We start from the raw sequence: 27215 nt of genomic DNA on the forward strand, positions 1-27215 counted from the left end.
GCTCCGCAGCCACGGACACACCGCAGCGCCGATCCCGCCGGGAAAATCGGCTCCCGTCTCGTTCCCCCGCGGCCGGGAGCCCAGGCCCTCCCGCCGCTCCCTGTCCTCCGGCAGGCTGAGGGGACAGGGGAGTCCGGTCCGTCCCGCGGCAGAGGGGCTGAGGGGGCAGCAGAGCCCCCTTGCCCCCGCTCCCCTCCCCGTGCTTTTCCACAGGCGGGAGAGAGCTTCCCTGTCCTAAGCCGTGCCCTGGCAGGAAGCGGGATCCCCCTGCCCTCACCCCTGCCCTTTGCTCCGCCGAGCGGAGGGTGAGTCAGGCTCCTGGCAGGTGCCAGCAGAAGCTGGTTCCTACCTCCAAGGGAAAGCGGGGGCATTTTCCCTCCCTCTCCTGCTTTCTTTCTCCCCGCAGGTGGTGGGGCTGGACCTTCGGCGAGCCCTCGGGCCTGTGAAGCTGCGGCATGGCTGTCGGTGGGGTCGGGAGCTCCCTGCTGCTGATGTCCGGCGTCGTGGTGACCGTGGGGCTGTGCCGGAGGCTGGCCCGGCGCCGGCTGCGCTCCCGCCCGCTCCTCTTCGCTTTCCTTGTGGAGATGTTCAGCACCTTCCAGATTTGCGCCTGCACGAACGAGCTCAGCCTGCTCGGCAACGTGGAGCCGAAGCCGCACACCGCCCTCACCCTCACCTACGGCTTCACCGTCCTGCACGGCCTGAGCCTCGCCGGCAGCACATGCAATCCCTGCGGGACCCTGCAGCCCATGTGGGGCGGCGGGACCTCGCTCAGGATGGGGGGACTCAAGATCGCCGCTCAGTTCGTGGCTGCGGTGCTCGCCAGAGTGTTCATGCACTTTATCTGGAGTCTGGAGATGGCAGAGCCACATCTTGGAGCACTCTCACAGGGCTGCAGCAGCCCCATGCAGACTACAGAGATGCAGGCGTTCTGCATAGAACTGCTCTTTTCTGTCGTTTTCCAGCTGGCCGTCCTGCAAGCCGAAAGCGTTAATCCCAAATACAGAGTCCATTTAATTGCTCTTCTCATCACCATGCTCGTATATGCAGGTTAGTCTTTTTACTTTCTCTTCTTCTGTTCCTGCAATGAAGTTGTAATGGAAGGGGTTCTTACTGTTTTCTAGAAGTGTTAAGATGCAAAATGCTTTTTCTTAAATTACACTTTCCTTGGTGACTTCTTTTTGTGTCGTCCTACGTATGCAAAGTTCATTTGGTGTTTATATAAAGTTTGCCTGGTTGCATTCCAGGCAGGTATGGGGTTAAGAATGAAATGAGTTATGCAGTTAGAGTGATGTCAGGTCTGCAAGTACATATGGTTAAGTGTTAAAATATCTCAGTGAAGGATTGTTTCATAATCCAACTATTTATACTGTGTGAGAGATTTCGTACTATGTGCTCTGATTACTAAGTGACATTGGGAGAGCACCGCTGGCTGCATCGGTAAAAAGTGCTGATTGTGCAACACCAGGGTACAGATTGGTAGGTAATATGGAAGCTCTGCATTTAAATAATGCATAATTCATATCAGTGCAGTTTATTTAACTACTTCATTAAATCAGAAGTGGGAATGGTTATTTGTGAAATGCATACAGAAGTAATACCTTATGAGACCAAATTCAAAAAAAGAGGGAAAAAATAGGTGCCTATTTTCTTAGAGCCTTCCTTGTCTGTAATGCCATGTGGGTCCATACAGGTAGCCTTTCCCACCTGATTGTCACCTCGTGCTTCCCAGAGCTGAGATGCTGTCACCTGTGCATCCCCTCTGGAACAATGGGAAGGGAGAAGTGAGGGAGTCAGTCTGAACTTCTTTCTTCTGACTGTTGATGTTCCCTCTTGTCCCTGCTGTAGTGACAAGAGTTGGTAGGTCACTTGAGCACTGCCCTGCTGGGAGTCCTTTTCCTACTGGCAAGGAGATTGTGTAGCTTGGAGAAGTGAAAGAGATGATTACAGAACTCTTGCTGTTGCTGCTGCCCCCACCACAGAAAAAGTCATCTAGGGAATCACCAAATCTCTTTGAGAGAGGGAGATCACTTTTCTTACCTGCAAACATCCAGGATGCTGTTGATGCCTTGTTCTAAAATCTTAGCTGTATTAATGCTATTTAACATAATAGCATCCAGAAGAGTGTACAGTCACATTTCTGGATGTAGTAATGTAAAAATCTTTACTCATTATCTTTAGCTGAGATTAGCTAATACCTTAAAGATGAAAGTCGTTGGGGAATTTTGAAAATTAACTTAGCAATATGAACTACTTTCTAAAAGCAGAAGCAGGGTGTCAGTGCATTTGAGGACATTAAATATATTTCTGAGTTGCTTGGTGGAAGTGTAGCCAAATATCCTCCTCCCTCTTCTACAAGCATAGAAATCTGGATTTCTGATCCCTAGCATTCTTCTGCTTAGCGAACAGTCATATAAAATAATACGTGTCACACTGCCTTTGTTTTAGCTCATTCATACAAAGAATTCACTCCCAGTGTCATTGGCCAGGTTCCTATCTTTCCTAGCAGGAGAAGGCCAAGTGTGCCACGTGAGGGCTGAGTGTACCAAGTGCTGTTCTGTGCCATAAACTCAGGCTTGTTGGGACTCTGGTGCAATCGATCTGCACGTATTCTAGGAAACCTCAGGCCTCTTTTGCATCGCGTGCACAGCACCCTGTGCTACCTGGACATTTTCCTTTGCATTTCTTTAAAACTACAATCTGCTTGTCTGCTATAAAAATACACAGGTATTGAGATGCTGTCGGGGCTGGGGTGGTAATGAGAGCCTGGTAAGTGGCCATGGACAATGCCTGCTGCACACATCCCATATATCCTGTGGATGCCATGGCATAGCCCAGCCCGTGTCTGTCCCACCTCTGCTGCTTGCACACAGTAGCGAGAGTCACTTACAAATCAGGTGTCACAAATAGTGGCCTCCAGCACAGTGGGTTCTCATCTGCAGGCTGAGAAGACAGCCAGATGCATCATTTAGCTGGTCTGGATCATTCTCAGGAAATCTTCTGCACCTCTTAGTTTACTGTTTATAGATCTGCCATGCACCTTACTCCAACAAATAACATCAGGTTATACAGTATTTTCAAAATCACAAGCTGTTACTTTAATTTTTCTTACACTTTTTCATATTTAAAGATTTATATATATATATTTTTACATTTAATCCTACACAAACCAAATTTTTATAGTAGTACATACTGTACACAGAAGCTCCAATACTTCTTCACTCTGTTTTTTACTAAATAAAGACCAAAAAAAGAACATTATGTCTTTACATATTACCCTTAATAATGATTCATTAGCTAAGTATGCAGACCATATACAAATGGTAAAGAATATTTTTGTATAATTCCCTTGGGAAAGTACTTATTTAGGTGTTCAAAAATACACCTTTTGAGGGCTTTTTCATTTACAGGCAGCATTACAGTTAGGTCAGAATCATATGAAATTGGTTAGATTTTTCTGAACCTAACATATCCATGTACAAACGACATATATATTTTAATTCTGAGTTTCTTCCCAATTTTGGCCTTTAATAAAGGCAAAAACATAAAAATACTTTCTCATGCACTATGGGGCATTACTTCCCCTTTTAAAGTTTTTATGCACACCCCATCAAAGAGATTACACTTCTGCCATAAAACAATTTGTCTTTTCTGTTACACAGACTGAGGTGCTAAATGAATCATTTTAAGAAAGGTTATAGTGGTGCCCCTGGCCTATGGTTGATATTCCAGTAGTTATTAGTAATGAATATTGAAGAAATACAGCAGTTAAAACTCTGTCTAATGCTTAATATTTATCAACTGCATCCTGAAAGTGAAGTTGTGCTTTCAGTTGTACAGTTATGGATATAACAGCAGAAGCAGTGGAGTCATAAAGAGATTAAAGCAAAGTAAATTACTGTAGCTGGGCTTCCTGGCAACCGTGGACATTGCTAATATGTCAGTGTGCAGGAAAACAGACTGCACAGTAAATGACTTGTTCCTGAGAACAAGTGCAAAACCACAGTAAACTGAGTAGGCAAACAAAGATTAAAATTCTCCTTAACTGTAATAACAGTGAAAAAAATGATAAGGAGAATATGGAAAGAGAAATACTGAAGAAGAGTGACAAAGATCATACTGAAACTTTGGATAAATGATTGCACAGTCATAGGAAATGAGGATTACAGCAGCAGGGTATTTGTACAAAGGGTAAGTTCAAAGCTCATACAAGCTTATTTGGGGAGGAGTCAAGAGTAAACTGTGAGGAATTATACAGATGCAATTATAGAATAGTTTATGTAAAAGGTTAATAGATAAAACAGGTAGGGGATGGTTAGTAGCTAACAGTACAGGAATACAGGTAATTTAGCAATGAGTAATGCTTTTTCTGCAGCATTGCAATGAGAGGAACAACACATGTCAGAATTTAACACACTTAGCTCCAGGTTCATCTGCAGTGTAATTACAGTTTACTCCCCAGTGTAACATGTTGGGATCTTGTTATTTAGAAAATGTTTAGGCAACTTCATTTACATCTGAAATCAGAGGCAAGGAAAGATGCTTGGCTTCCTTCTACAAGACAGTGGAGTGGCACTTGCTTCTGTTTTCTTTGAACAACATATAGAGTTTTTCCACAGTTTCCATACCATGTGAAAATCCTAACATTCTGTATATTGATATAATAATATTAGTATTCTTATAAGAAAGTATAGAGGTCAGCTTAGCAAGAACATTACTTGAAAGTTTTTTCTTTTACCTTGCATATGTTTCATGTGACAGAAGGCTATAATGTAATGGCTTATGTAATTTCTGTCTCCTCTAAAATCATGATACAGAAATAGCTTCTAGTTTTATCAATAGAAACATGCAGCATTAGCCAGACCTATCTCTTTAAAGAATATTTGCTAGAAAGAGATAAAGGAAGTTATAGCTTACCCTTCATATGTTCTAAAGCCTTTGAGAAAACAGTTAAACTGTTTACTGAGTCATCAGGTGAATAACTTCAGAAGAGTTTTACCTGTTCAAACTGTTTCTGCTAATTCATTTTATTGCAGGGTATAGATTTCTTGTAGTATTGTGCATTTGAATTTAAAGTAAGTATTTAAAAATATGGTTTGATGTCATACTGTTTACATCTTATTGCAGGTGGAAATCTCACAGGAGCAATATTTAACCCAGCACTGGCATTTTCATTACATGCAGATTGTTTCTATGACAAATTTTTGAGTTACTCACTAGTATATTGGCTAGCACCATGCTTAGGTAAGTTCTTAATACTTTACGTGTTTGAGAAAGTGTTATTTAGTACATGGTTCATAAATCAAGAAATAAGTGCTCTTTATTTGAGTGTTTGACTTTTGCATTAAATAAATCCAGAAAATAGTAAATTATAATGTATGTGTTGAAATCATTCAGAATCATGGTTTCATTTTGCAAATGCAGGCTGTGTATTTTTACCATTTTTTAATGCTCTGTCTAGAGTACCTGCAGCACTGTTTAGTGAATTATAGAATTATTTGGATTGGGAAGGTCCTTTAAAGATCATATGGTACTTAGCTGAAAGTATCAGCCTGATTAACTTCAAGAAGAGAAACATACTGGTTACCACACAGTGTCTGTCTTGTTTTGTGACAGTTTACGAAAACATGGGGATGATAAATTTTAGAAAAAAAACGACCCACAGGTACTGGGACAAGTGCTTTAAATATGCTTTCTCAATTACCACTTTTTTGATATCATATATTTTATCCCCACAGTGTCTAAGCTTTGCAGTTCTCATTCTGTGTTTTTCCCCTGATCACTGTTGGACACGGTCTGCTCTTAGTTTAAGAATAAGAAGTGTTAGCAACTAGGTTTTTCCTAACTTAAATTCTGGTTTTAATTTGGAAGCTATTGATTTTGACTTCTAGCTGTGTGCAGATGAAAATGGTCCATGTGATACTTCATGCTGTTGTTTGTTTACAGTTGGTCCCTACAAATCTTGAGCTTTCTGCTTAGGGTATATAAAGAAGCAGTCTGCTAATCCCAAATTCTTTCATGACTGTTAATCCTATTAGAAGGTACAAGAGTGATGAAGGCAGAGCAGGATGTAAAATATACACAGGAAACACTGGAAAGGGATCCTGTTATGACCAAAAACTTCCTTTTCTTGAGTTCATGTCTGTGTGTGTTCTACCTGCCTTGACTCTCAGTCAGCCAAAAACAAAGACGGAAGTTTAAACCTAACTAAAATTCACTTTAATACAATCTTGTTGAATTAGATCTCTAAACAGGATGACTGAACAATAAAGTAAGCTTGATAACTGTTCAGTGAGGAATTAATGAAATGTCATAGGCAAAGCTGATTGGCATTGCTCAGGTCCTGACAGACCACATAATATTTTTCAGCTTTAGCTTTCATTAACTGATTTCAACCTCATAACCATTTAAAGATTTCCCAGGTTGTAAGTATATGAGATTTAATCTTTTGGCAAGTGATTTAAAGAAACAGGAAGCATTCTGAAACCCCATGTCCTGCTTACATGCCAAGATGTGTCCTGCAGAACAGCTTTGCAGCAAACCTCCAGGTGATTTTTGATGTAAGAAAATCAAGAGTTGTTAACTGAAATGGACCCATGACTTGAGGAACTTAAAATGTGGTTAGGGAGCAATGTTACCTTTCTAGGAAAGTTCATAAATAGTGGTTTGTCATTAGTTAACATCTAGAATACACACACAAAATACATTGAATGCTGTCTCTTGATTTATGAGGGAAAGGAACTCCTCCAGACTGAGCAGTTTTAAAAAGTGAATACTCAGGACACGTCACTTCTTGCACAGTGTCACAACTGCAGCCAACATTTAGTGACAGATCTCAGGTCTGTGGATCACCTGAAGGACTAAGTAATCTATTGGTGATAAAAATATTTCATTACAGAATAAGGATGTTTCATGGATACATTTAAGAGACCTTATAAATCAAGAGTTCAAAACAAATATAGTGTCTGAGGTACAAGTATAGAGAAGTTTGCTGTATTTAAAAACTGAATTGATGAATCCAGGAGTGCAGATCTACAAATTTTAACATGAAGTGAATTTTTTCTGACACTTTTTGAAAATAAGAAAATAATAGAATTTTTTCTTTCATGATTGGACAAAATAACGAGGCATCTAGGAAAATGACCTGTTATGATGACAAATTCTTTTCTTCTAAACAGAATCATGAAAGTAGATGATGAGGGAAGGGACATTTAAAATTCAATTGTAAAAATTGCTTTCAGAATCCATTTGTCAGCAGAAATGCTGTTTCAGACTTCTAGAAACTGGCAGAGTCACAATGTTATGCTAATCTGATGTCCTACTTCTTCCAGCATCAGCCTCTCAGATGGTTAAATTACTTTGTTCTTACTTTGGGAAATACTTTCAGAAGGGTTTTTTTGTGTTTTGCTGTAATAACTACCTCACAGTAGTACTTTGGACTAACTTAAAATGGCCAGTGGAAAGAGCAATATATTCTCATTTATGGCTGTGGCAAAAATCCATAAGGGCAAGGATATGGAGAGCATTCAGAATACAACTGAATCCTGATCTGGCTGAAGCACATGATAAACAATGTTCTTAGAAAGGACACTTGGAAGAAAAGGAAGACTGATTATCACTTTCACAAGACAAGGATGAAATGGAGGTTTTCTTTTAGGATGAACAACTCTACTGGTGCTTCATGGTCTTTCAGGGATTTAATCTTGAAGCTGTAGTTAATTACTAATTTTTCAAAATGGCTTCACTGATGTTCTGGTGAAAGTGATTCTTCAGCAGCATTAAACTCTGGATTACTGCAATAAACATAGATGCAAGTGTTTATAACTTAGCACAGGCAGGCCTAAGTTCTGCACTGTGAAGACAGACTCAGTAAGTACCAGTGGAACAAAGATGGTTTCTGTTTTATTGCCAAAGGAATTCATGTTAGTTGTCCAGGCATGATTATACCATCAGTAATGATGGGGACTGAGCTAATGCTGCTCTTTCAGTACCAGGGAGATGGCAGCTATGAAAGGAAGAGTTGGTGACAAGATAATCATGAGGTTGAAAATGAAATGCTCTTTCCTGGACAGGTGCCAGCTTAGCATATCATAGAATTGTATTGTAGAGTGAGGGATGTTAAAGACCATCCAGTTCCAACTCCCCTGCTAGGGGCAGGGACACCTTCCACTGGCCCAAGATGCTCAAAGCCACCCAGCCTGGCCTAGCCTCCTGCTACATTTCTAACACTATAAAACCAGAATGAAGGCCTCCTTCTTTAGATCAGTTTTACTAGAAAGACTAATACTGTTCTTTAGAAAATAAGTGCCACAACAGTCACCTAGCAGTAGATGTAAATGGAGGAGGGTAAGCAAGGGAGAAGGCAACAGGTAAGACTTTGACCTTTCTTCTCCTAGGAGAGGCTATTCTGAGGCTGCCAGCAAGTTCAGAACACTTAAGCAAAGAAACAACAATTCCAAATCTGCATCTAGTGAAGTGTTCAGTATCTCAGGACTTGAAAGCAAGGGTGGTTTTCAACAAACAACTGGAAAACAAACTACTCCTATTCCCAGACCCTGGTCCTCATAGGGGCTTTCAGCTCCACAGACATCATCTGACAGAGCAAAAACTCTTATGCAGTGAGTGGATGTAATCCATGAAGTTCCTAGAAACTGTCAGTAATTATGTATAGTTCAAATCCTGAAGGGCCAGTGAGTGGGAATGCTGAACTTGACCTGCCTACAGAGTGGTAGGACCCATTCTTATGGGACCTGAATGTGGCCACTTGGGTTATAGTCCTCACAAGAGTTCAGGGTACAGAGGGAAACTGGGAAGATAAATAGCAGAGCTGTCCAGACTTTGGACTTCAAAACTAGATTCTGCTTATTTAGGGAATTGCTAAGTCAGTAGTAATTCCCTTGGAAACTGCTATAAATGGGGTAAGGTGATTTTTAGAAAAAGCTCATGAGAGCTCACTTATAGATTTAGATGTGCAGAAGGAATCTGTCACATAGTGTTAGACTGGGAATTTGTACAAAAAGCTTTTCCCTGCTGGCTAGACAAAGAGCTTTCCTACAACAAAGGAGAACATGTAAGAAGTTGAAACTGGGAAAGGCAGCAAAGGAGGAGTATAAGAGCTTTGCACAGGCACTTGGAAACAAAGCCAGGAAGTGCTCAACTGGAACTAAGAGAAAGGACATGCAGAGTTACAAATATACTAATCACAAAAATAGTCCAGAGAAAATGCAAGTCCATTGGTGGATGGAGGAGACAACCTAGTGAGGGATGGCATGGAAAAGGCTGAGGTACCACTTAGTCTTCCCAAGCAAAATTTGCTCCCAAACCTCTGTGTAAATCAGTAAGGTTTTGGAAAGGAAGCAATAAATAGAGAGCAATAAATGGGAACAACATATGTGATTGTGAATGCATTGACTCTAGTGGGATTCACCTAGAAATGAAGGTACAGTTGGCCAGTGTTGGAATTGTCCTTACTTTAAGAGAAGTTACAGCAGTTGGAGGAGGTTCCTGCCGATGGGAAATGTGCTAATACTATGTCTGCTTTTAAGAAGGAGGAGAGGGAAGCCAGGAACTACAAGCTAGTTGGTATCACTTCAGCCAGTGGGAAGATGGTGGAGTATTTAGTCTTGGAATCCATTTCCAACCATGCAGACAGCACAAAGATAAACACAGGAACAGTCAGCACAGACTTAGTGAGGGCAATCCATGCTTGACCAGCTTGGTGGCCTTCTGTGATGAATGCATTGGGAGTGACAAAGGAGCAGGGATGCAGTGTACCTTCACTTCAGTAAGGTTTTTGAACCACCTCCCACAGCGTTCTTGGTTCAAAGTGGGCTCACACAAAAAGTCTGTTAGATGGAATAAAGATTGGCTAAACCACTGACCTCAAACTGTCACAATCAATGGGTTGACACCTGGCTGGTGGCCAATACCATGCAGAGTATGCTGGTGTGATTATTGCCTCCTTCTACTCAATGCCTGTGAGGTGACATCTGGAACATAGGTGGTTTGGAGTCCCCAAGTTCAATGGCAATGTGTCAAAAAACAGGATCCAGGCAGTGGAGGACCACAGAGACAATGAAGGACCTAGAGTACCTGATCTAAGGGGGAAGGCTGAGGGAACCAGACTGGTTTAGGCTGCAAAAATAAGATGAAAGCATGTTTTAAGCACAGTCAAGCATTATTCCAAGAGTAGTTACAAGGGCAACAGAGATTAACCGTTCTTTTTGGCAACAAGTAACAGCAAGGCCACAAATCGGGGCATGGGACGTTCAGCTTAGACTCCAGGAAAACATTCAGGAGGAAGGGTGCAGCAAAAATGAAATTAATTTCCTGAAGAAATGCTACAGTCTCCAGCACGGAGGTTTTTTTTACTCAGCCAGAGAAAGTCTCACTGACACATCCAGCATAGGCAAAGTCCTGCACTGAGTGGCAGACTGGACTCAACAGAATCCCTTTAAATAAGCTTTTTTTGTGATCTGAGAAGTCTCATTAATTCAAGCTTATGTGTGGGCAACACCCTCAAGCAGGATCCTCTTTGTCTCTGAAAGAATAATTGATTTTTTTTACTGCAGGAAATAAACTGTATCTGGATACCCTTTGGACTCAGTGATCCTTATGGGTCCCTTCCAAATTGAGATAGAAGTTTCTTTATGAGAATTGTATCTCTAACTAATATTTTTTCAGCTCCAGAATAAACCCTAAATCAGAATGATCTTCAGAAAAACACTCACTATCCTATAGCCACTTGGCAGTACCTAAAAATGATATGGTTATCAAAACAGGCATAGCCAACAATCTCAGGTGAGGGATGGAGGTTAAGCTGCTGGTTCAGTCATTTGTACATCCAGCCACAAAGAAAGCAGCCCTGACCAGGAACAGGAAGGTGCCTGTGTTGGATTCACCCAGACAGACTCTCTGCCTTTGGCTTGGCTCACACAGATCAAAGCATTAACTGCACTAGGAAAAACAAGATTATTATCTCACAGGGAGCACTTGCATGGCTATTGAAGCTTCCTTTGCAAAAGGTACTGCTGTATTGTGGTAGAGACTCAAATACTTGAACACAGTGTTTGTTTTCCATACCAGTACTGTGTCCTTCTCAAATGCATTTAAATAAAAGTCCTTTCTGTAACCTCTCATTTCAGGTACAATACTTGTGGTTTTTATATGGGATGAAATCTTTCCTCGGAAATCTTGAGACATGAAATCCTGACATTTGAGAGCACTACATTAAAAAATATTTTCAACATCTGCAGACATAAAGCTTTCAGAGGACTGTTGACTGACTTCCGTGCCATCTTTATGCTGTATTTTCAGATTTCATGTTTGAAATATTTGACTTACCACTTTGTATTCAAATAATTATTTTGTAAATGAGTACTGGGATTTTGGGAATATCTGCCACCATTTTCAGTTAAGCCATATGAATGTGAAGGACTGTTAAAAAACAAATATGTCACTTTAGCCATAAGTGCCATTTTCTGACCTTTATTAGCATGCAAAACTAATTTTAGAGAAATACCCTGTCCTTTCAAGGTTTGATTTTATTGGATTTCTTCCCACTGAAGGCACCTGCAAAAAGGGAGCTGAAGATTTCTTATACTGACATCATCATATTCCTACTTACCATATACCTACCTCTGAGAGGAAGAAAGGCTACACTACTCCCTAGAAGAGTCTCCACAGCTCTGTTCTAGAGGCACCCTATACCAAAATTAAAGCCTGTATGACCAACATTCTTTTAATAATGATAATTTTAATACCTGAGTGCAGGTAAGTAACCCCTCACCTCCTCCCAGGAAGGCTCAGCAACATCCTGTCCCATTGGAGACTGTTGAATGGTCACCTTGGTTGGAAAAAGCAGTAATAAAATACCATAAAATTCTGTAGACATACACATCAAATGGTATTTTAGGCAAAACCCTGGACTTCTTATCAGCAATTACTGCTGCCTCTTCACATAGACACAGGATATAGGGATGAATCATGCAGTACTCAATTTGTCCTTGATTTTATGTAGCTCTTACCAACCCCTTAAAAAAAAAAAAAAAGAATCTGCAATGCAGAAGAATAAATAACAGAGATAAAAACTACAGAAAAGCTACATACACAAGCATGCCTTTATAGCCCCAGCTGAGGCAAACACCACTGATGGGTACTATCCTCTGAAGCTCTGTTTCTAGCACAAGGCTTCTTCTTCTGGCTGCAGCTTAATTTTTTAAAATGCCAAAATATATTTGTCAAATTTAAGAGTAAATTCAGTTTTTCTTTTTATGGTTACTTGATTTGAAAGGAGAGATGGTTAACAAATTCTACAATGATCTCATTATCATGTCCCTCACCTCATCATCCAAGTCACCTTACAAACCATATTTTAAGAGAAAGGAAATCAGACAGGGGGTTTTTCACAGTAAATTGATGAAGTCTTTAACAGCTACTATCGTCAGCTATCTTTTTTGCAAGAGTTGGGGAAGTGAATATTTCCATGTAATTTCTCCCTTGTTGCAATAAAATCTTTTCTCGTTTTATTTTTCCAAGGTATCTGTAAGATTATATTGCAAAATTAAATCAGCTGTATGAACCTGCTTTACATACAAGAGTCCAACCCATGACCCTGTATTCAGTTATTAATAATAAAAACAATTAGCCTGCTAATATGCTGAAGAGAACTAGAGCTGCTGGGTTATCATTCAGCAGCTCTTCAATTGTAGTGTAGATAGATCTACCAAAGGAAAACTGTCCTTGTTAAAACTCTCCATAGCAAGGACCATACACCAGCACACTGAGCCTGAAAAGATGTGATCCTCTGACAAAATACATATTTTTATACCTTGTTATGCTTCTAAAACAGATCCTTTTGGGGGTTTCTACCTTCCCTTTATTGCTTTACTGCTTTTTATTCTTTTACCTCCTTTTAAAGTGATCCATACCTAATAACTTTTCCCCCCACTTTTTCACATAATTTCTTATGGAAACAAGTCTTTCAAAATCTGAATGATTTGATGTCTCCTCTGAAGCCATGGAGCCCACAGGATAAAGGTCTCAAAAAGAAACCTCAAAGAACATAAAAATAGACAAAGAAAAGAGAAGAACAGATATACAAACCTACAGGCAGCCAAGATTTGTTAGATTAGAGGCCCTACTTCCACATCATTTTTGATGGCCTGCAAAAGCAAAGTCCATAAAGTGAAGAGGTCAAATCAGATCTGACTTCTCCATGTCTGCCTTGTTTATTTTGGCACAACTTATAGTTTAAAAGAAATTGGTACAAATCTGGGTTATTAACAAGTAGCTGGTGTATTTACAGGCACTGGAATATAAATTTTGTTTTTAAATCACTAGGAATTAGACAAGCCTTAAATTGACTAAATTTATGCAAAACAAAAGAAAAACAACAAAAGTAGCAGAAATAATGAAAAATAAACTTAATCTAGGAACTGAAGAATTTAACTGGTTTTGGTAGTGCAGGTAAAAAGGAATATTTTACATTTGAGTGAATGAATGCTTATGAAGTCCAGAACATTTACCCACAGCCTAAATACAAAGTTTTATTGAAAATAAAACTTGTCAATCCACACAAGACACTTCTCAGTGCTACCTTCAGCATTCATGCAGGTTTGTTTCTCACCTCACCTCATCTAATCTTGCTCCACTGATTTGACTGGAAGCATCACAAAATGTCTGTTCCTGGAGCTCCACATTAGTACAACACAAATTCTCCTTTTGGATGTATTGAGAGTGCTGAGAGGAACTGTGAACAGTCCAGCTGCCCTGGAGTTAACTGTGCCCATCTGCCAGGGTATGTAACAGGCTGCCATTTAACGTGGGAAACAACAGACACACCACATCCCAACTCAGATTTTCACACACCAAAAAACCCCCACCAGCCTGCTTCAACAGTGGATGGTGACTTAGAATTCAGTGAGCCTTTTGCCTCAATTATGGTGCAGGTAAGAGTTTTACCTGTCCCAAAATCTCACCATGCCAAGATTCTCCAAATGCCAGTGCAAAAATCAACTCTGTATCCTCCTTTCTAACTCTGAATCCCTAACAATAACGTTTGTATGTATACAAAGGGGCTGGTAAAGACATTCCTGTAGGATGTCTTGTTGTATAACATGCTGAATACCTCATTTATTCACCTACATGAGTGGTTCACAAACTGTTAAGACATCCCTAATTGGACTGAATATTCATTCCTAATGAATATTCAACAAAGAATGAGTATAATTAGCATGTACCTTGGAACCAAATCACATCTTTACATGTAAGCAGAGTGTAGGGCCAGTAAACTGTTCATATACCAACACAGCAATACCTCACCCCCACCCCCTCTCCAAAACATCACAGGTCAGCTTCAAAGCAAAAGAAAATGGAGGAAGTTTGGTCCAGACTTTCATTTCAATAGTGGGGGAAGAGAGGCACAACCTGAATTTCCTGGTATTTTGCAACAGAGAAATTTTCCAATTTTCCCACAGAGAGGCGAAACAGAGAAAACTCCAGCAGGACCAACATCTTGGCAATCTAAAGCTGGGTTCCTAACTTTGGGATGTGTCTGGCTAACTCTGTCACAGGCATACCCTGCTCTGCCCATGCTCTGCAAATGCTCTGCCCTTTTATCCTCACATCCAGGTAAATGATGAAAATGGCTTTGGCTTCACTGAAGACTTTTTTGTTATGGAAGAGAGTTCTGAAACTCAAGGGCTCAAGATGCTTGCTGAAGTAAAGGAGGGAGAACTGCAACAATGAGCTGGTTGTGAGATACAAAAATCTTAGTTTATTTAACAATGTTAACATTTAATACAAAGACACAAAACAGTTCTGTTTGTCTGGACCTCACAGACTTCATTCCATCTCCTCTACCACCCAAGCTCAGCTCTCAGCGAAATGAAAGGGATAGCACTGAAATGGTAAAGCCAGTTACTTGAGGGGGTTTTAATTTAGTTTTTCTTTTGATCCTTGGCCAACCCTATTTCCTTTTAGTCATAACATTTCTATTCCCATCTCTACTCCACAGAGTCAATGACAGGTAAAAAATATGGAAAATTCTAGGATCATCTGAAATTCTGTTCTACTTATAGTTTTATTTCTGAAGTCCTAGAATTCCTACAAAGGCTTCTTTAAAAGGCCAGAGAGTTTAGTCAGAGAGACTGTGGCTGCCCCATTCCTGGAAGTGTTCACAGCCAGGTTAGGATGGGGTCCTGAGCAACCTGATCTACTCAATGGCATCCACGCCCATGGCAGGTGGGGCTGGAACCAGATGATCTTTAAGGTCTGTTCCAACCCAAATCATTTTGTGATTTTATGAAATGACCCCTGATTAGCCCCATTCAACTGTTAGATGCAAGAGGTTTCATTGTTTTTGTTTATTTTGGTTTTTTTTAAATAACCCCATAGTGGTCACAAATGTCAAACCCTGTTTTAAACATCTCTATGAGCATTTTTAGACCTAGATGTCTAAGCTTAGGTCATCAAAAGAAAGGTTAACTCCCGATAGTCACTGCAATGCCTTCAGTTGTACAGCTTATTCTGGAAGTGCCACAAGAGGGATCTGAAAGACACAAGACACCCAAGTTTACATAATTGGCATTAAAATACGAGGTTATTAAGCAGCACAGAGTAGTAGCTATCTGTTGGTTGCAGTCAGAGGACAGCACTTTACTACAAGCCCATGAATTTTCAGAAGGGCTAAGCATCGTTGCCTTTGGCAGCAGCTCTAACTCAGGTCAGCTAAGGACAGCATGTGCTCGCAGCAGGCACCAGGGTGGCCTGGCAGACCCTGCTGCACCCACATGCAGACACACCAGTTGCTTCAGAACAATTGCTGCAGCCTCGTGATGCCACAGACAAAACGCCACTTATTGCAGGAACACTGGAAATGTCCTGCACCAACTGCCAGCAAGTCTCCAGGGGCTTCAGCAGGAGACTGTCACATCTCATTTGGGTGGCATGCAACATGAGCATCACACAAGGGCATTGTTTGGGAGGCAGGGCAGCACACTGCTCTCTAAGGGATCACCAACAAGATGTTCCTTGTAGATCATCTTGCAGTTCAGGAGGTTAAAAGGGCCAAGCTGCTCCACGGAGTAACCACAGGATCACAGAAAGCTCCCTCTCCACCCCTACATACAGAGTGCAGAGCCAAGCCACCCTCTGAGCAGGGCAATTAGCACAGACTTCCAAGAGGTGTCCTTGTCACTTTCTACATTCAGTTCCCTGCTGCTGCCTTAGATCCTACATCCCTAAACTTCCTTAGACTACATCCACACACTCAGGCTGGTGGTTACTCTAAAAACGGCCATCCCAAACTGCTACCTGCAGTGATGGCACTGAAGCACCTGACACTGCACATGCAGGTCACTTGATCTGCTCTGCCAGGGATCAGCCCCTCAGTTGAGATCAGCACAAGCAGAAGCACAGGAGGAAATCCTCTTCAGTCACCTCTCACAGCATTCATGTCCCGCAGTCACATGCTGTACCATGGAAGGCAGAATAACAATTCCACTAACCAACACTACTTCTTACTGGGTGTATTTCGTCCTTCTCTAGAAGAACAGTCAACAACACTTCCACCAGCACTTTCATGCCTCTTAGAGATCTGCTATCAGCTACTAACTCTCCTTAATCCAGTTAAATTCTAACTGGGATAATAGATAAAGCAGTCAAATTTGAATTTTTCAACAGCATGATTTTTGTTTTAATAAACCATTGACCAAAGTAATCTTGGAGGTGGAGTCATCAGAGTCTAAATTTCCATTCACTTACTAAGAAGCACCTGATCTACAGCTAAAGACTTTTCTCTGATTTCTAAGTGTGTCCTTTACCAAACTTGCAGACCAGCCAATGGCAGGACAACCAATATCTAATTTTTTTTTTTTTTAAGAACTCTTTGTTCTGCAAAGTCCTTCCCAGGGTAGAAATGCAACTACGGAAGTTTGAGCTCTTACACCAGACAATAAATACCAATTCAGGAGTAGTGGCAGAGGTGGAGGTCAGTAAGGGAACACAAGACTACTCTGAGACTTTCAGAACTGCAGCAACAAAGAAAAATAAGCCACAGAGGAGGAATGCAGGTATACAGCATCCCTCCACAACAGCCCTCCTTGGGTACTGCACCCTCTTTGTGACACTGTAATCCCTAATCAACTATTTTCCCATTTTTCTTTCAGTGTGTCACACTCCTTTTTGTGCCCCTTTCCTCCTTCCTCCCCTGAGCTTCTTGCTGTCTGCTCCACAACTGCTCTCTCCAGCACTTCAAGCGGGATAGCTGGACACTCACTTAAGGCAGGAGCTGTCAGTCTCCCTTCTGAGATATGCAGAAAAACTGGGACAGCACAGCACCACTTGAGCAGCACATACAGACTGAGTACTGCTGAAGCAAGGATGGCATCACAATCCCACTGTGCCTGTGCCTCTCTGGAGACAGCCCCAGAAAAAGCTGCTCTAACTCTCCCTCCCAGCACCAGTGAGGAACCACTGGCACATCTTGTAAAGCTACTAAGAGGAGAAAAGCAAACAGGTGATGGAAGACAAGGGATCACACTGGCACATCCACCTGAGCAGGGTGTTGTCTCTTAGCTGTTCACTCCTGAGAGCAGTCCCATCCAGACAGCTCAGTAACTTTACCAGGAACTGTTCCTGCTCTGCTTATAATGAAGGAAGAGATGGACTTGGGAGTGCTGTGAAGTGTCCTGCCCACTGGAACAGCCTGGGAAATCCAACACACCAAGGGCAAAACAACAGACACTAAAGACAGAAACTTCCCAGGGATGCCTCCACTGTTCATATATCAGCATCCAAAAGCCTTTGAGATCAGACAATTTGTAAATCAATTAAAAAGTTGACCTGTCTTCCACACAGGCACATCCATGCAGGTTGCCTCTGCAGGGTAATGGCTTATGCCAACAGGCATTTTGGCACAGATCATTAAACACCTTTTACATTTGTGATAGCTACAGCTCCCTTTTCCTTCTTATATATCACCATCATCCTGACATCATGAGACATTTCCTGTAGGATCACATACACTACACAAATTCCAGAGAGGGAAGGCTCTGCAGGACTGAAAAGCATTGCTGTGAGAAGTCAGAAGAACTTACAGCAGCACCTGTCCTCCTCAGTGATCGACTTCGGCATCTTCAAACTGCCCGGCAATTACTGGTGCTACGTCCACCTCCATCCCGTCTGAAAGAAACAGCCAGCGCTCCGTAAACAAGCGGATGGGGGATGACGTTTTCACGGGAAAGAGAGCGGATGCCCTCTGCTGACGAGAGGTGGCCACGACAGAAAACCCCTTCACTGAACTTCTGAGAGCAGCCCAAGAAAACGCTGATGAGCTCACAAGTTTCTGGGTTTGCTCCAGCACTGTTGGTCAGTCATTTACAGATTTCCCCGCTTCCTACAATCTCACCTCACCCTGTCTTATTAAAAGACTTAAACACTGGATTTTAACTATTTCATGATGTAAATGAAGTTTTGGTGTAACAAATTTCATGATTCCTTGGAATAACTTTATTCTAGTATCTGTTCTGAAACAATTGAAAAGAAAGATTGCTCTATGCTACAATGTCAAAAAATAAAGTAACTCTGAGCAGCCTTGGGGATATTTGTAATTGCAGCAAACCAAGCAGCAGTACTGGAGCAAGTAAGATCAGAAAAGTAAACAAAATTGATGAAGATGACTCTGAGACATGTGACATACTTGCTGTTCAATTTATATTCATTTCTGGAATTTTGGAATTCAGACACCTGACTAAATTTTCAAACAAAGGGCACAGCTGAAACAGGAGCCTATCACCTATGGTTGTCTATACATAAATTTATTCAAAACTGCAGAACAAAGTAAACCTGAACATAACTGAAAAAACAAGTAAGATTAAAAACCTCTCCCTGTGGATGAGAACAAATTAGTTATTATTTTCTAGAAATCCACAACTGCTGGATCATTTTCCATCTTTCAAAAACATGAGGGCATATAAAAAGCACTGCAATTTATATATTAAAAAAAGAAGCAACACTACTAAACTACTTTTCTATTCTTCTCCCAGAAAATATATTGCTGTAGGGAAAACAGCACACAAAAGACAGTCTGAGAAATCAGATGGTTTTCCCCCAGCAAAAAAGAAATTTTACTCCTTAAATACACACTTGAACAATCAATAGAATTAAGAGACATCATCCTTCAGAAAAATAGATCTTTTTTAATAATTCTGTTTCAGTGTGTTTGAATGATTCAGAATTCACTCTGAACTCTGTTAAGATAACTGTTAACTTATAATTTAGGGTATAAAAAAAAAAACAAACCCAAAATCAAAACCCAAATACAAACTACAACTCATTTAGAGTAGAAAATGCTTCCCAACCATGGTGTAGACTGATACATTTAATTTTTTTTAATCCTAAATCAACTTCACTTTATCACTGTTCCAGGAAATCCTACCAAGAAGAATCAAGTGTTCTTAACACTGAAGTGCTCACTCTAACATAGCAGCCCTCAATCCACAGCAGGCAACATGGTGCCCACAGGTCCATGGGCATGTGAGTGATCCTTCACCTTCTGCAGGGAGGTATCACCCATGGCATCACATTCCCCCAGTCCTGCTTTATGGATTAGCCAAACTGGAGAGCCACCACTTCCATATCATAGAACCATGGAATGGCTTGGGTGGGAAGGGACCTTGCAGCCATGGGCAGGGACACCTCCCACCAGACCAGGCTGCTCCAAGCCCCATCCAGCCTGGCCTTGAACACTTCCAGGGATGGTGGCATCCACACTCACCACCTCCATGGTAAAAAATCTCTCCTTTTATCAATGTAAGTCTCACCTTCTTTGGTTTGAAGCCATTCCCTCTTGTCCTACAACTGGCCTTACAAAAAAGTCCATCCCCATCTTTAAGTACTGAAAGGCCTCAGTAAGGTCTCCCCACAGCCTTGGCTTTTCCAGGCTGAACACCCTAACTATCTCAGTCTGTTTCCATAGCAGAGGTGCCCCAGACTCCTGATCATATTAATGACCTCCTCTGGACTCACTGCAGTAGGTCCCTATCCTATTGTGCTGGATAGGGACCAGAGTGCAGCAGAGGAACAGATTGTCCTCCCTCACCCTGGGGCCACGCTGCTTTGGCTACAGCCTAGGACATGACTGGTGTTCTGGGCTGAGAGTGCACATTGCCAGGTTAGGTGAAACTTTTCATCCACCAGCACCCCCAGGTCCTTTTTGGCAGGGCTGCTCTTAATCCCTTCATCTCCCAGTTTGTGTTGATACTGGGAATTGCTCCAACCCAGGTTCAGCGCCTTGCACTTGGCCTTGATGAATCTCATGAGGTTCCCATGGATCCACTCCTCACATTTGTTGAGGACCCCCTAGAAGGCATCCAATCCTTCAGGAGTGTCAAGTGCACCCCTCAGCTTGGTGTTTGCAAACTTGCTGAGGGTGCACTCGATCCCACTGGCTGTGTCACTGATGAAGACACTGTTTAGTAAAACAAAAGCATGTCTTACCTTCAAACTCCCTTATGGAGTCCTCTGTTCTCACTCCAGCCATGTTGTACTGGGTGCTGACAGACTGGGCTAACATGCCTTCTAACCTCTCCAGCGTTGCCTGCCCTTCTGCAGTTAAATGTGACAATCCCTCTTCGTATGTGTAAAAGCTTGGGATGTCACCTTGTTCTAGCTCTGCAAAAACAAGTTTATGTTTAGCAGACTTAAGTTTAGGAGCCAGAAACATTCAGAGGTGGAGGAATAGGGGAGTACCTGGGCAAGTTATGCCCAGATTAACTGACAGATTAAAAAGCTGTTTACACAGGTACAGAATACACGCAGCAATGTGAACTGACCACAGAGCAGCACAGGCATTGAACCTGGGCCAGCACAGCCACTGGGAAGGGGAAAGGCTGCTCCTTGTGTCTGTGGGCTTTGGAAAGCCAGAACAATGCTTTTGCTGAACTCCTGTCATTGTGACAGGAATGACAGGTTTTCTGCAGATTTATGAATTTCTATACTGTGCCTGTGACAAAAGGGATGTTCAGGCAAAATGAGTTATAAACAATTATGACAGACACCAGGTATGCAAGTGCTGGCAGGTATTTCAAAAGAAGCAACTGTTACCAACCGCGGGCCTCGACATCGTACTCGTCCCCTTCGTAATCGTTGTCTGAGTCCTCGTCCTCCGGGTCTGGGTGCAGGGCCTGGCACTCACACATCGCTGAGAACATGGCTTCCACTGCAGGAACACAAGTGAACACAAACCTCACCAACACCCCAAAGCAGCAGGCAAGAAAGCCCCTCTGACTGATCAGAGGGAGTCAGAATACTCCTTTAGCAGAACCACAGTTGAATTCATATTTGAAAACATCATCCAACGAGCCAGAAGCCATGTAAGAAACAAATCAGGTTTCAGAGATCCAGCCTGGTGCTTTAGCCTCTTAACAGCACTTTTGTATTATTTCATTGATGATAAAGCTTTCTCTCTGGACAGTTATGTCTGTGGTTACCTACTGCAGGAAAACTTGCAGCATTTCCTCCATCAGATTCCTAAAACTTGAATCCAACTGTAAGCTCCACTGTCATATCCACAGGATATGACAGCTTTCCAGTAGTAGTGCCAGGGCATTAGAATGTTTCTAATGAAATTGTCACTGACTCAAATATCACTGAATTTGTAATTAAAAGGACATTTCCCACACATATTCTCTGCAAATGTATACAAGTGAGATTATCCACGTTGTGTATTTATACTCAACAGTTTCTATTTTAAAGCACTGGAATTCTCCTTGAGAAGCAGCTGCTTGAAAGAGTCCATTTTTCAAGCCAGATAAAACAATTTGCTTTATTCTTCCCAGCACACAGGAATCAAGTCACTAAAGAAGGACACTGAAGGATCATGGTATTTACACCTCTGCACCCAAGTGTCTCCCACATATAACCAGGACTTGGAAGTAAAACACAACTCCCACTTGCACTTACAGGCTGATTTGTCGCTAGGTACGAATCTGAATTCTGCAATTGGTTCGACATCATCATCGCTGTCGTCCCCCTCTCCTTCAGTCATGGGAGCCTCTTTTGTCTCCTCTTTAAGAAATTGAAAGATTTAGATGAAATGTTTATTTTGTAAAAAAAAAAAAAACCAAAAAAACAAGGTCACATTTGTTTATTCTTCCAGGAACACACACATAATCCACCATAATCCAAAATCAGAAACAGTCTAGGAGAGGCACAAAACCTCCACTCTGTTCTCCCAAAAAACCCTGTGACACTCCAAGACCCACATGGATAAATGAGGCCCTCTCAGAGCATCTCAACAACACTTGCAACACATGTGAAATCCTCTCTGTTTATAACTTAAGGAGTAAAGATTTCTGTACTGGTCACACGATGCACTCATGTAATTCAGGAAAATTGCCTGATTCTTATTACAAGCAACAATGCTCAGACTCCCTTTTATCGTTTTTTAAATCACATGGATTTTTTAATGGATCCTTAGCATTACTGTTACAAAATCAGCCAGCTTCCAGTGTGGCCCCTCACAGGGGACTCTGACATATGCAGAGGATCTCTGCTCCATTTCCAACATTCCTAGTCAGCCAGGAAGATGTCAGAAATACAAAGTGCACCCAGAACCAGTGACAGTACCAGTGCTTCCTGACTTCTGTACACCATCTACGTGAATAAATAAGCATCAGTGTTTTGCTTTCTGTGAATAAAAACCCCACAAAAATGGCTGCACTTCCTCATTTCGGGGCTGGGGACATGGCACTGACTGCCTCAGAAGTGCACAATTACTTTCTACAGGAGAAGAGGCTGTGCCACTGAGAGTGGCACCACTCAAAATCACACACAAAACCGGCACCACCAAGAATACGAAGATGCCAAGAAGCTGCCAGGCAGCTGCCCCAAAAATGAAGAGTGCAGGGAAGCTACCCACTTCTTTTCCAACTGACCCCTGCAGGCACAGCTTGTTACTGCTGAGTCTAGCTCTTTGTTTTCAATGCAGTCAAGCCCCGAGTGCCTTTTTCTAAAAAAGGGGTGAGGACAAGGCACAAACACACAGAGAGCACACGCAAAACTCTGAGACGAAGAACACAATGTACCCTGCACAACTGTGGATGAAGACTCCTGAAGCCAACTAAGTGGAAGGTTTAACACTATTCAGCAGTTAAAATTGAAGGCCAGGGCTAGACTTTGAAAAGTAAAACTTATCTGTTGTGGAAGATTTACTGTAGGCAGAGATGACATACTAAAAAATATACCCACAAAAAATATCCATAAAAAATCAATCTATTAAGGATTTCTACATAGAGGCTTTCGCAGGATATCCATATTTTCAAATGCCATAATCAGAATGAATTAAAAGCTACAAACAGTATCTTTCTTCAGATGAGGCCCTTTTTACTTCAAAATAACCACAGTTAAAGGAAAATGAGGAAGAAGAACAAAGAGACATATGCAAACGTCCTCTTATTATTTGTAGTGATAGACTGTCAGAGAACATTAGTAACATAAGAGAAGGAAACAATGCACTAATAGCTTAAAAGCATCTCCATCTCCTCAGAGTCTTGTCATTACTTTCTGGATACACTAAACAAAAAAATTAAATGCCAGATTTTAACCTTTAGCTGTGATGACCAGTAGGCATGAGGGGGAAAAGGAGACCTGCTCAGGACCTAACACCCATTTAATCTCTGATTGTGATGGCAGTTTTTGACACACTTAAAATACTACCAGGTATACCAGAAGAAAAAAAAATATATTTATATATAAAAAATACTACCGTCATACAAACGGTGAAACAGAGAGCTTGTTTTCTCTACATCAAAACAAGAATGGTCAAAAAGATGTGTTTTGTGGGCCATCTACAAAGACTTATAAAAGCCTGGTAACATGACCATTGCCTTTTCTTGTTTGTATTTAACCAAGCTGTGGGAGAAAATGAATGAAAAGTTCCCTGCCTGTGAAACAGCAGGAATTCATCAAGCCTGGAGAGGGCAGCAACATTAACATAAATTCAATAAAGAAAAAAGCATACTCAAGATGGAATCACAGGCAGATTGCCAGAGGAACTAAATTATTTAGAACAGTGTGAGAGGGCAGAGAACTGATTCTCAGCAACTTCAGTATACCCAGCCACAAGCTGAGGGCAGAATTGCAAAGTGACTCTAAACAAAGGCTAAGCTGTGTTTCTACAATGACTATCCTTCAGGGAATCCACAAGAAAATACAAGCAATTACTTCAAATGAACACTTCCTCCTACAGAGGAGGAAATCCTGTCCCTCAGGACTGCGTGGGAGCAGCAAGCAGCACTCCTCACCTTCGAACTTGGCGTTCACCATGACGTACAGGTGCTCCCTTGGGTAGGCACTCAGGTCCCTGGAGACAGCATGCAAACTTATGGTGGGGTAATCCAGGGAGAAGCCAACTCCAGAGCTGTCCAGCCAAGACAGGCGACTAACAAGGGAGGAAACAAAGAAGAGACAAGTTAGAAACTAACAGAGGACAGTATGCAGAAAAGCAAACCAACCCCAAAACGTGAGCAATTGTGGACAAGGCACTTAGCCCACCCACCCTGCGGGCACGCACAGTCCTGAACCTGCCTGAACAGGACTCTGCAAGAGCACTAACTGATGGCTGAGGTAAAAGAAGAATGTGAAGCTAAGAACCCTAAACCCACCACAGCCTTATCACATTTGCACTAAATGCTGAATTTTCCTCTCTGACTCTCCATCTTCTTCTGCTTGCAGATATCTATCATTCCAAAGTCAACTACAGAGGTTCCAGAGTGGGACTTGCAACTCAAGCTATTAAATGTGGTTTTCCAAGACAAAGAGGACACTGAAAGGTGGGTCAGTGTCATAATTCCTAGAGGATTATAGATCTCATGTGTGTATAGCCTGTAGGTAGAAAAACAGCCAGTTCTGTGATCAGCAGAGCCAGGTTATGGGTATTCCTCCAGTCACAACTTCTGTGCCACAGCCTCAGCTTTCCCCACTTTCACTGTCATCCCTAACCACAGTAAGAGACAGCACAGGTTGTCACCACCAGGATGCTGTCTCCTTCGTATCAGAGCAATCAACATCTTTCTACACACTGAGAAATCACACTCAAACTAGATTTGGGTGCCTGTAATCAATGATGTCACACAGTGAACAGAAATACTCAGTGCCAGAAAGCAAGACCTCCACCATGTGCAAAACTCAGCATTCACAAGCTTTTTGTGGTGGGACAAAATCAATGGGAAGTTCACAGAAGACTCCTGGCCTTGCAAAATCTGGCTGAGAGCAAGAGCTCGTACAGTGGGAGCACGAACTTTATTTCCTAGCCTCAACTATGCAGTCCTCAATGTTTACAGCTGCTGGTAGGGTACATGGATCAAGAGCCACACTCTGCTCCTGGATGCCCAGCTCTCCCATGGCATTCCTGCAAACACTGGTGTTTTCTGTTCATCCCAACAAGTGACTCTGGTGAAAGCTCTGTGGTGCACTTGAAACACACGGAGAAGAAGCTGGCAGACCTGCAGGCGTCTCACACAAAAGTCTACTGAAAGCAACTTACAAGGAAACTCAACATTACACATCCTCAGAGAAGATACCCCACAAAGAGAAGGCTTGGTAGCTGCAACCAAACTAAATAAAACAGTGAACAAAATTCCAGAGAGATTCCTCTCCAACACAGCACTAACAAGCTCAGGTAGGGCAAAAGCTCTTTCAACAATATTGGCCATTTCATAAAAGTTTCCTAGTCTGAAGTTTTTAAAAGTGCACATTTTAAATTATGCTTTTGTTCCAACAATGTTCTTCAACTGCATAATATATTGAGTAGTTTTCCGTGGTTAAAGAAAATTACATTGTTTTAATCATCAAGGTGTCTCCCTGAGCTATACAATGCAGGGAGAATTGAAAGGAGACCATAAAGAGCTCAGATAACATCTTCCAGAATAACCAGACTGATTTCTGCCTAGTAAGTACAGTCTCCACATGATTAATGCAACATGACAGACTTCACAGAACCAGAGCAGTTATTAACAGCAGAAACCCAACAGCCCTGTCTACTCCCCTACCAAAAGAGGAGAGCTGCCATTGTTTTAATTACAGAATGGTTTGGGTTGGAAAAGACCTGAAAGATCAACTGCCTTGGGCAGGGACGCCTTCCACTACACCAGGATGCTCAGAGCCACATCCAACCTGGCCTTGAACACTTCCAGGGATGGGACATCCACAGCTTCTCTAGGCAACTTGTACCAGGTTCTCACCCTGCTCACAGTAAAGAATTTTCTCCTAATAACCAATCCAGTGCTCTTTTCCAGTTTGAAGCCATTCCTCCCTGTCCTAGCACTACAGTTCCTGTCAAAGAGCCCTCTCTGCCCTCCCTGCCTTGCCCCTTCTGATACTGGGAGGCTGCCATGAGGTCTCCACACAACTTTCTCTTCTCTAGCCTGAACAGCCCCAACTTTCTCAGCCTGCCTTCAGGGAAGAGGTGCTCCAAACCCCTTATCAACTTTGTGATGTCTGCTGGACTTGCTCCAAGAGTTCCAGGTCCTTCTTATGTTGGGGATTCCAGTGCTGGATACAGCACTCCAGGCAGGGTCTCACAAAAGCAGGGGGCAGAAGTTCCTCTCCTGCCCAGCTGGCCACGCTGCTTTTGCTGCGGCCCAGGATACAACTGGCTTTCTGGGCTGCAAGTGCACATTTCTCCACCGTGCTGAGCTTTACAAAATGGTTTGGGTGGGAAGGAACCTTACAGCCATCTCGTTCCGAGCCCCTGCCCTGGGCAGGGACACCTCCCACTACGGCAGGCTGCCCCAAGTCCCATCCAGGCCGGCCCTGCAGCCCCAGCCAGCCGGGTTCCTGGGGTGCTGCTGCCTCTTGCCGGCTTTAAAACGAGCAGGAGCAGCAGGGCGGCCCGCAGAGCCTCACAGCCCCTGAGGGCTTCCCCCACATTACGGCCCCTTCACCCGAGCCCCATCCCGGGCCCCTCAGGCCGCCCCGGGCAGCCCCCGAGCGGTCCCAGCCCCCGTGTCCCCGCACCTCTCGGCGATGTAGAGGGTGCCGGAGCCCAGGCTGCGCCCCGCCAGCAGCGCCTCCGTATCCGGCTGCTGGTGGCGGACGCCATCGGCCGGCGGCGGGAAGCGCTTGAGGAAGCTCATGGCGCCGCCGCCGCCTCCCTGCTCCACCATCGCGGCCGCCGGAAGCGGAACGCGCCGCTCTGTAATGCGATTCCGCCC

The 27215-nt window shown here is 42.6% G+C and overlaps 3 protein-coding genes across 3 annotated transcripts in view; 1 reads left to right on the forward strand and 2 right to left on the reverse strand.

The window, feature by feature from the left end:
* Positions 1-491, reverse strand: part of PAK1 (p21 (RAC1) activated kinase 1) — a 93360-nt gene extending 92869 nt beyond the window's left edge. The window contains exon 1 of the mRNA XM_014273059.3: positions 350-491. The gene's annotated coding sequence lies outside the window, so the exon portion shown is untranslated. The remainder of the gene's footprint in view (positions 1-349) is intronic.
* AQP11 (aquaporin 11) lies at positions 456-15050 on the forward strand. The gene is made up of 3 exons (XM_005495477.4): positions 456-1050; positions 5128-5244; positions 11145-15050. Exons 1-3 carry the CDS (start codon positions 456-458, stop codon positions 11195-11197), a joined length of 765 nt encoding a protein of 254 aa, XP_005495534.2. The 3' UTR covers positions 11198-15050.
* On the reverse strand, positions 14754-27215 carry CLNS1A (chloride nucleotide-sensitive channel 1A). Its single transcript, XM_005495476.4, has 7 exons — positions 27019-27215; positions 24306-24442; positions 21964-22068; positions 21110-21220; positions 20500-20673; positions 18099-18183; positions 14754-15550 (listed from the first exon to the last, which is right to left on the reverse strand). Exons 1-6 carry the CDS (start codon positions 27165-27167, stop codon positions 18116-18118), a joined length of 744 nt encoding a protein of 247 aa, XP_005495533.2. The 5' UTR covers positions 27168-27215; the 3' UTR covers positions 14754-15550; positions 18099-18115.

The sequence above is a fragment of the Zonotrichia albicollis genome, chromosome 2, assembly GCF_047830755.1.
Source record: "Zonotrichia albicollis isolate bZonAlb1 chromosome 2, bZonAlb1.hap1, whole genome shotgun sequence".
Taxonomy (NCBI): domain Eukaryota; kingdom Metazoa; phylum Chordata; class Aves; order Passeriformes; family Passerellidae; genus Zonotrichia; species Zonotrichia albicollis.

Excerpts from the sequence above, each read along its gene's own strand:
- CLNS1A (XM_005495476.4), bottom strand. The coding sequence starts at position 27,167 with ATGGTGGAGCAGGGAGGCGGCGGCGGCGCCATGAGCTTCCTCAAGCGC. Across the intron at positions 22,069-24,305 it reads GGTGAACGCCAAGTTCGAAG|AGGAGACAAAAGAGGCTCCC; the intron begins GTGAGGAGTGCT and ends AATTTCTTAAAG. Across the intron at positions 20,674-21,109 it reads GTACGATGTCGAGGCCCGCG|AGCTAGAACAAGGTGACATC; the intron begins GTTGGTAACAGT and ends TTGTTTTTGCAG.
- AQP11 (XM_005495477.4), top strand. The coding sequence starts at position 456 with ATGGCTGTCGGTGGGGTCGGGAGCTCCCTGCTGCTGATGTCCGGCGTC. Across the intron at positions 1,051-5,127 it reads CACCATGCTCGTATATGCAG|GTGGAAATCTCACAGGAGCA; the intron begins GTTAGTCTTTTT and ends ATCTTATTGCAG. Across the intron at positions 5,245-11,144 it reads TTGGCTAGCACCATGCTTAG|GTACAATACTTGTGGTTTTT; the intron begins GTAAGTTCTTAA and ends CTCTCATTTCAG.